This window comes from Aplysia californica, unplaced genomic scaffold (assembly GCF_000002075.1).
Source record: "Aplysia californica isolate F4 #8 unplaced genomic scaffold, AplCal3.0 scaffold00188, whole genome shotgun sequence".
NCBI lineage: Eukaryota > Metazoa > Mollusca > Gastropoda > Aplysiida > Aplysiidae > Aplysia > Aplysia californica.
In genome coordinates this window covers 689,294-699,631 of record NW_004797458.1, presented here as the reverse complement: position 1 = coordinate 699,631, position 10,338 = coordinate 689,294, and the positions used below count along the sequence as shown (strand labels likewise).

The 10,338-nt window shown below is 43.2% G+C and overlaps 1 protein-coding gene across 1 annotated transcript in view; it reads right to left on the bottom strand.

Moving 5' to 3' along the window:
• LOC101845095 (histone deacetylase 6) overlaps positions 1–10,338 on the bottom strand; it is a gene marked incomplete at its 5' end in the record, with an annotated part of 222,441 nt that overhangs the window by 181,935 nt on the left and 30,168 nt on the right. Inside the window, 1 exon segment of the mRNA XM_005098636.3 lies at positions 4,151–4,211. Coding sequence (XP_005098693.2) covers positions 4,151–4,211 — 61 coding nt within the window.

Sequence of the window (10,338 nt, the reverse complement as noted above, 5' to 3'; positions counted from 1 at the left end):
GGGGGCTGTGTATGTGAGGGTGCACAATAAAGTATTCAGATCTCACCCAGAATAGAAACCTGACTTTCAGAAGAAAAAAACCGTGAAAAGAGTATTCAGAAAACCAGAACGACGAAACCCTAAACCTGATCAGTTCAGAGACGAGCGCTGAAAAGGGTGAAGAAGAAACATAACTACAGTAGCAACACAAAAACTGACGAACATGCTCTAATGTACAATCACCTATTCAAACATACAACTTTCCAATTCGCATCTCAACTTTTCCCTATTATATCGGCACTGTTCAAGACGTCCACCAGTCTGAGACGACCATTTGTTCTCCTCCAAGGTGGGTGGACATCTAGGACAATTTTATTGTGACTGTGTATGCGACTCCGACAACTGAAATGGCGAAATAGTATAGGTTTCGCGCACCCACCATCACTATTATGCTATTTAAGAGTCGGGACCTCGGAGTTCAACGTCCATCCCCGTCCCCGGCTGTTGTTGGGGTTTTTTTTTGTAAGTGTATACGGCGCTCGCAACTGCATGAGGTCATATATGAGCGCGTGGGACACACCAAGCATGTTCAGTTGGTAGGAAATTTTGAATTTTGCCCGGGTGGCGGCCGTTTAAGCCTACTCTTATCAATATTAGACCACCAAGGGATTTTTAACGTGCGCAACTACACTGGACCTCCGAGATTTTTCGAGAAGGCTAGGTGGTCTTTTCTACCTGAAAATCAGGGGTGTGGCTGAAAAACAGTAGAAAGGCGGCAGAAAGAGTCACGAGCTCACAGGAAGGGGCACATGAGGTGAGGGGGTGGGGGCAGAAAGTGGAGACGAAAGCAGAAGACAGACCATTGCTGGAGAGCAGGATATGAGATAAAGGAGACAATTTTAGAGAAAAAAAATGCTCCGTCGCTACCTGGATTTGAACCCGGGACCTTTGAATGAGAGGTGAACACCTTAACCTTATGCCACGAGAGCCCCCCGTCCATCTCCGAAAGGACCAAGCTAAATTGAAAATTTGTGTAAAGCGTTTTTTCCAAGGACACAACGTCGGACCGAGCTAAGACTCAAACAACCGAACCCGCAATCTCACGATTGCAAGTCCTGTAGCCTAACCACTAGGCTACCAACGCCACGACTCCAACAACTGACAGATCACTCATGCCGCAAGTCTCACACCATAGCCATACAACAAGAAAGCTTCCCAAGTGTCGACCATCATTCATTCTATTGCCCTTTAAATACCGTATAAATAATTAATCGTGCACAGCAATGATGAATAGGAAAATCTCGAATGGTCTTCTCCCGTGCTTCAAGACGCCCTTCTACAGACACTCAGAAAATCGATTAACTAGCCTGGCTCTACATTGTCGTTTGGTGAATTCACGGTGCTTCAAGAAGGTTTGCAAACAGTATCTTTAAAGTGTGTGCACATTCGTCCAATGTTTCGATTGTTTTATTAAATGTGTTCAATGACGACAACCATCATGACCGGATGCTCCAGAATCAATGCTAGTCTTAATTGGACAAAATAACCTCACTTTTGTTGGTCTAAAATGTCTTTTTATCTATTTTTTTTCTTTTTTGTGTTTTTGAAGGTATATATACATGTATAGATGGGGGGTGTAATGTCACACACCTTCATGACTCCAACGAGAGGTCTTGGCAAGAATAAGCAGGAGAGGGAGGGAAGGGGGGGGGGAGAGAGAGAGAGAGAGAGAGAGAGAGAGAGAGAGAGAGAGAGAGAGGGGGGGGGACAGACAGACAGACAGACAGACGGACAGATAGACAGACAGACAGACAGACAGACAGACAGACAGACAGACAGACAGACAGACAGACAGACAGACAGACAGACAGACAGACAGACAGACGCAAAGCTGGGGCTGGTATGTCAGTACAGGTGTACTAAACACCCATGCCCATGGGGCTCCTCAAGTTCTAAAGCTTAAGACAGTGGTGGAGTTTGTCCCCAAACTGTCTGGAAGTTTTGCGTTCAAATCCGAGTAGAACCCAACTGTTTCTCGTTATTCCGGTAACAAACCTCTCTCAGTCTGGTGAACTGTTCTACTACTCGTTCCGCCTTCAAAAGACCGACTTGTGTGTCTTACGGGGTGTGCTACACAAGCAACATCACTTTACAGTAGGGTGGTGATCCCTCTTAAGAAAGGGTTGTTAGTTACACATACAGCACCTGGCTACAACTAGGAAAGAGAATCAGACACCTATGTTTCAAACCATATAGTGACTTTATTATTATAAGATTAGGACGGTCTTGAAAGAAAATGTAGCCTGTGTCGTTCGATAACTGTTCAGCAAACGATTTTATTTTCTGCCCCGGCCCGAGCGCATTACAATTACAGACTCCACAAATCGAATAGCAGTGATGACAGCATAAAAGGAATGGTCTTTCCTAGCCAAAGAGCGACCAAGTTGCCATGTGTTGGGGCTCTTCTGCTTTTCCATCGAAAAAAAATGGAACAGCAAAAAGAAGAGAGGGCTGAAAAGAAGGACCCATCACAGTTATCTTCACGGGGACAGTGTAGAACGAATGGGAATTTTACGTCCCAGGACAAACAAGAAATTGTGAACTTCGCGGAAATCGGTGAGTACCTCATAATAATTTGTCATTAAAGCCAGTCTATAAGGGCTCTGGTTTGAAAGCTATAAGCCAAGATAATTAGACACCATTACTGTTGGCATTATTTCAATTCTGGCCTTGCTGGGAGCCCTGTGAAGACCTTGCTCGGTCATCACCCTTATCCATAATTCTATCAGTTCGCAGCTGCTCCATGCAACTCCTTCTCTCCTGCCAGTCTGTCTTTTGATGTTAGGGTACCATCTTTCCGCTGTCTTTTGTTCCTTAAGACGTTCCACTGACACCCAAAATAAGGCCTGCTTTGAAATACCTTATGAGTGTGACGCATGGCTGTATTACCAAAGCATTCACATTTTGAAAGCTGACAAGTCTGGGGTTTTATTTTAAAAGACAGTATATCCATTTTCGTAAAATGTACAAGGGAGAAAAAAGCCCACATGTTTGCCTTTCGCTTTGAAAATCTCCGAAAACACTTTCTCCGCAATATTTATTAAGTTATGGATTCCAGAGTAAGGCAAAAATGAGCGCCAGCCTAGCGTTTTAAACTACTAGGAGGAATCGATCCCTCAATTTTGAGCAAAACTGGATATACCGTCTTTTAAGATAAAACCCTACAAGTGCCGCTGAAAAAGGAAAATAATATTGACTATGTGAAGTCAACGCAAGACGGAATGAAGTGGAGATCCATTATCGCCCACTCCAGTCGACAAGGCACCGGATGACGATGAAGTCAACGACTGCTTGTCCGACTTTTACCAATAATTACAGTCAGAGTTGATATTTGTCTCTTTTATCCAGGTTCACAATATGCACGCGATCGGGTACAAACGTACGTCATATCAGATTTCATATCAGATCTTCTGGTTACCTGGGGATAAGGATAAGCGATAAACCACGTGTTTATCCTTGTAGCGGTCGCTGTTGCTGTAGTTCATTTAGTTGTTGATGTTGCTGTTGTCATTGTTTTGTTGCGTTGCTAGCTGTGTGTTGAATGGAACCTCATAAAACGAAGCGGTGAGAGAGAACATACTGCCATCAATACAACAATAAAACATTAAGTCAAAATAAGAACACGATGGATTTTTTAAATGGTCATGAAACCCTCCATTAAGAACGTTTTTAGAATAACACATGTCCAGTGCTACATTCACCCCACTCGGCCATGAGTCAGGGTAGCCTATAATTCTTTAAATCTATCAGGACACCGTACATATTGGCATCTGGTGTGGTAAGGAGTTCAACACCCCTTTCAAACTCAATTAAGTTATTCCCAAGCTTGCCCCCCCCCCCCCCTCCCGATCTTGAAGTCCATGTATGCGAGCCAAGAGGATGGAGAGCTATGGCAACTGCCTGGACCACCCACACCCTAGAACTCCCCCGTGAAGAACTCTCACCACAGCCCTGACCGCGTTCTTCTCCCGTCGTTTCTTGAATACTCGTCTCTCCGCCGTCTGTCCTGGCGGAGGATCACGTAGTCCGGCTTCGAAATATCCTGCGTGGGTCTAATGAGGTATGGAATCCCCAACAAGATTTTTTTAAAATAACAAACATGCAGACTTACCCTTGACTTGGGCTCGCAGCTTGATGTCTTTCTCTCTCCGATTTGATTTCTGGGATTTTGGCTGGAAAAAGACCAAAATAACATACTAATAAACACCGAAAAACATAATAAGTTGTGGGGTTAATAGTTTCAGCAACAGGAAATCCCGCTGGCTTACAAGCATTTAGTTAACTAAGCAACCTAACTCCAAATTGATTCGCGGATCACAGAACCTTCGAAAACAGCCCGATAACGTGAGAACTATTTATCCCATAACAAATGAATCAACAATTGAATCCATTAACGAATATGCCACATTTACTTGGCCAACACTACAACTGGGTTTACTCATAATTATTTTTGCAGCTTATCTGGTGTCAGTCTATAACTAATTGGGATGATTACTATATTAAAAATATATTGATAAGTCACATCTACCTCGTTCCACATACCAGATGCCCCTCCATTTCAGAGGTTTTACCTCACTTAAAATACTGACGGAAATGTCTAAGACGACCACCTATTGTTGAGAAGCAAAGTGACTGTCTTATACAGGAGGGCGTTTAATAGAGCTTCATTATAATGTAAAAACTATGCATGGGGCGAAAAGTGGCTGCTTGCGCATGTGATCATCTTATACAGGTGGCCGCTAGAGCAGGTTCCACCATGTCTGAAAGGTCATACGCTATACTCAACGGTTATAACGCTTTTGTATTGTGTTAAAAAAAACCCACATCGTGCGTAAATGGGGACAACATGATAAAGGGAAATGTTAGACAATGCTCTTTAGTTGCAACAACAAAAAAAACCACGGAAAAGCGGAGCTACAAATGAAGACAGGGAATAGATGAGCGAGTATGGCAAACATAATAAGGGACCGTATTAACGCAGAGGGTAATGACCTATACAAATGATGAAAACCATCTTTGCAAGGGTGTGTGGGTGTGGGTGTGGGGGGGGGGTGTATGTGTGTGTGTGAAAGAAACAGAGAGAGAGGGGGGGGGGTGAAGGGGGTAAGGGAGAGAGAGGAGGAGGAAGGGAGAGAGAGGGGGGAGAGGGAGAGAGAAAGAGAGAAAGAGAGAAAGAGAAGTAGAAAGTGAGGAAGAGAACGATTCCGCAGGAGTGGGAGAAAGGAGTAAAACTACGGAAGAGAGAGAAAGATAAGGGAAAAGAGAGGGGGCGAAACTAAGAGAGAGAGAGAGAGAGAGAGAGAGAGAGAGAGAGAGAGAGAGAGAGAGAGAGACAGACAGACAGACAGACAGACAGACAGACAGACAGACAGACAGACAGACAGAGAAGGAGAGCTTTGGGATTGTACGCTTGGATATTTATTCTGCGAGTAAGAATAACAGCCAGTGTTCATTGAATTTCCACACAAACCTGGGCGACCATGATATTATGCGTGGAGGTGGCTTTATGCAGGACTGCCATTGCAACGACCAGAAATAATGTCGATAAAGGAGCATTGATTACGACTGTTTCGTAATGACAGTGAATGCTGGAGAGCTATGATTATGCTCTGATTGGGAACAATGATATTGTGTTAGTGCATGTATCCTTTTAGTAAGGGATTTACGGCCCTTGCAACACAAGCAGGTCCTATAAGTGCCCAAGACTAGAGGTTTTACAAGAGAGTAACCAACACAAAAAAGAAGTGGGTGGTTGGCGGCTGCTTCGGTGTGGTTCGCTCCTGCTTTCATATCAAACATCTATCGTCCTGACCTCTCCCCCTTTTTTGAGTTTATTACTCTCTTGTAACACCGCTCCTTGACCAAAAGTCTGGAACATAAAATAACCACCAGATGAGGTGTCTAAGAAAAGCGGTCAACAAAACCAGATGGGACATGATCAGAAACATCAGGGTCAGATAAATGATGGGGACAACACCTGTCCTCAATTACACCAGGAGGCAAATTATCAGATGGTCTGGACATCTGACACATATGGCACCTCGCCAGCTAGCCAGTAAAGCGTACGACAAAAGAATATCAGGGTAAAAGGGAAGAGGAAGACCATAAGGAAGATCTGGATGGAGAGAGTGAAAGATACCCTGAAAACACATAGCATCCAACCCAGCTAGGTCATCCAGCTTACTAGAGACAAAGAGCTCTCACCCGCCAAACACCCACGAGCATGTGTGCATGTGGGTGCTGATGGAAGAACACGAAATTTTAAACTGATAATATATTGTACCCCAAGAGACTTAACTTGGCTATTTACAGATGTTGCGCCCATTCTTCTTATTAATGCTGGTGTTTACACCCCCCCCCTCCCCGTTTCAACTAATCGAGCGAAAAACAGCACGCTAGAAAAAAGAAAAACGGAGTTACTAGACAAATTTAATAAAACTCCCCGACACCGGAATCAAACCCAAGCTTTTACCTTCAACACCGAAGAGCCTTATCACCACACCACAGACGCCCAGGCAAATGCCTGTTTACGATTATAAGGGAGTACGAGCCTATCCAGGAGAGTTGAAATAATGTTCCTGTGTACATCTTACAGACAAATTAGTTCTTTTGTTTTGGTAAGCGTATTGCGGCTCTCGCAACTGCACAAGACTATATGAGCGCGCGCGACACATTAAACGTTTTCAACTTAACAGGAATTAATTTCGAATTTTGTCCAGGTGGCAGCCAAAGCCTTTTTTTTTAAAATTGATTTTGGACCACCAAAAGGATCTTTAACGTGCACAACTTGCACACTGGAACTTCAAAATTGTATACCCTTATCCGAGAAGGCTGGGTCTTAGATCTTACCAACCCAAAGATCAGGGGAATATCTGAAAGACAGAAGTAAGAACGAGCCAAGGTGTATCAGTAGAAAGGCTGCAGAAAGAGCCAGGAGCCCATAGGAGGGGTCAAAAGGAGGGGGGGAGGCAGATTTTTTTGAGTATAGAGAAGCACATCAACACAATAAAGGTCGTTTAATGCTGGGAAAAAGTAAGACAGACAGACAGACAGAAACAACAGAGGGGAAAGGAAAGAAGTAGAACCTACCAGTGGTGCCCTCCAACCACCCAAACTAAAGCAAACGGCGGAACATGGTTGGAGAGCAGAAAAGGAGGTGAAAGGAGAACTTTTCAGAGAAGAAAATGGTCAGTCACAGTCGGGTTTTGAACACAGAAACTATTAAATCAGAGGCGAAAACCATAAGCTCTAGACCATGAGAGCCCCCCCCCTCCCCTGGACAAACAAACGGAAAGAGAGGAACAAGGAAGAGCCGACAGACAGACGGACAGAAAGACAGACAAACAGGCAGGCAGACAGACAGAATGCTTCTACCGTAACTGTAAAGGCCAATCCGAGTTGAGCTGGATACAGCATCCGTGCAGACAGACGAAAATAGTCGATAAAGAAACTTCTCCACTCAAGAATCGAACTCACGCCTTCTGCGTGTACAGCGGTCAAAAGAGTCGTATAATTACGACATAGACAGCGATGACTGGACTGAGAGGAACAAAAACAGAAAAAGGCAAGGAAATAATTCGGACCTTTGTTGGTTCACTTGTGTTCGAACCCCGAACGTCTGAGTGTGTAACTCACCCAAACGCCACAGCCACTTACCCAACGGTCCAGGATGCAATACTGCACTCCAAAGTCAGACTGACGCTTCTGCACAGTTCAAGATTTTGAGAAAGATTGGGGGGGGGGGAGACTCTAGACGCTAAAATGCCTAGAGTACTGAATGTATCTAAACATAGTGTGCGGAAATGTAGAAGCCAACAATAGGATTGAGGTCAGTCCCTTATGCAACTTAACTATACTTGTTTGTTTGTTTGTTTGAGTAAATAGAAGCACACTGACACAATAACGGTTATTTAGTGCTGGGGAAAAGTAAGACAGATAGACAGACAGAAACGACAGAGGGGAACTCAAGTAAGACCAATAAAAACAAAAACAAAAAATACAAAAACAAGAATCCTCCATTTCATCACATACATCACTTGGCCTCGATGCGACAGAATAGCAACAGGACAATGCAGGCGAATGAAGACAAAGGAGAAAATTACACCACACCATCTGCCAACGGTTAACATGAATTTCACTCAGGGTGTGGGTGGGTAGCAGGGGGGAACAGAAGACGGTGCTGGTACTAACACTGGCTGGCCATCGATAACTTCGCCTCTGACTCTTTCTGCAGCCTTGCTACTGCTACTCCTTGGCTTCTTCTTACAGCTGTCTTTCAGCCACACCCGTAATCTAATGGCAGGAAAGATCAACACCTAGCCTTCTCGCACAAGGACGAATAATCTTGGAGATGCCGTCTGCAAGTTGCGCTCGTTAAAGATCCCTTTGTGGTCCAAAATCAATAAGAGTAGGCTACGGCCGCCACCAGGGCAAAATTCAAAATGTTCTACTTACTGAAAATGTTTAATATGTCACGCGCGCAAATATAATCTTATGCCGTTGCGAGTGCCGTAAAACACTAACAACAACAAAAAAGCCTTCGCTGGGATCTCTGGGTCTGCGGGTGCCGCACAGAGCGTGTCTGGTACAGTAACTGTATAAGATCCTATATTTTTAAAAGAATATTTTTTTAATTTTTAGAAAGCGTTTTGCAGCAGTTGCTGCACAATAAGACCATATATGAGTGCCAAAGATTAGAGGTGCTGCAAGAGAGCGACAAACACAAAAAGAAAGAGAGATAAGGACGACAGATATTTCATAGGAAAGAAGGAGCAAACCACATCGGAGCACTCGCCAATCTCCAATCGAAAAGAATAATGTCTTGTTTGTTTGTTATTCTGAGTAACGAGAAACAAATCGACACACTACCGGTCATTTCGTGCTGGGGAAAAAAAAGACAAGACACACAGAAACAAAAACGGGACAGTAAAGGAGTAGGACAACCAGTGGCGCCCTCCGGCCACCGGTTAAGAGTCTCAATTTTCGTTGAAAAATGAACTTCAGTACCCTGGTACTACGTAATATTCCATCTGGAACTGCAGCGTTATGAATTAATCGTATTACTACAATTTTCAAACACTGCGTGTCGCAATCAGTCTCCTTTACTTACCTGCCATCGTCATTATCATGGGGAAAAAAAATGAGTTTTTAATAAAAATATGAATACTAAAATGCATATTTCACTGTAGAGCTCTAACGGGACCGTAAACTAAAACCTAAGGGATGCACCTCCTTTCACCTCCTCGGGCCTCCCCCTCCTACTTGTCCTCCTCCTTCTCCTCCTTTGGGTTATTTCTAAAAATGTTATTGTATTCATATTATGATTGTATTTGATATCATTATCATAATTATATAATCATTATCATCATTGCAATTTCGATAATTATTATAGTGAGTTTTAAAATACGGTTGTTCTTTATAGCATATCTGTTACGTTTATCGTCATCATTATCATCATATCATTACCATTATTTTGCGCAATAAACTCGACTTAATAATAATAATAATAATAATAATAATAATAATAATAATAATAATAAAAATAGAGGACATTTATATTGCGCTCAACCCCGATTAAAGTGCACAGGCTCTGAGTGTTTTGAAAAAAGGACACGCGGCTTAAACTCGATGCCGCAGCATTGGTTTCAGACGAGTGTTGCATCATTAGCTCTCGAGAACCGAAGACATTTTATTCTTGCTAGACACAAATACAGCCTGGACCGCTGATTACACCAAGTTCTAAGTTTCAGCGAAAGCCTTCAATCAACCCTCGCTTAACCTTTACTTGGCGGTCTCATTATTGCAATACGTCGCTGTGATTTACGGCTGTTTACTTCCTCAAAGCAGCGGCATCACAATCATACCTTGCTCTTGAAATATGTCCTATAAACCGCGCGCCCTTTTGAAAGAATAGGAGATTCAATTTCAAAATCTGTAGCTAAGGTGGGCTTTGATAAGTTTCCAAGCGACAAACGAAATTACAGGAAACGAAGAAGATAAATCACCTCACAATTTCTCATATTATTCTTTTATAAACGGGTCGATGGACTTTAAAAGATTTCGAATATTTTTTAAAAATCTCAGCTTATACTGAGCAAAACCCAACATACATAATATACGTAAAACGGCAAAGATAATTACAAGCGAAGTAGCAGCTAGGAAAAAAACCTACACAGCGGAGTGGCTGCTAACGAGCGAAGCACGAAAAGAGCGTGACGGAGAAGAAAGGGGAGAGAGAGAGAGAGAGAGAGAGAGAGAGAGAGAGAGAGAGAGAAAGAGAGAGAGAGAGAGAGAGACAGA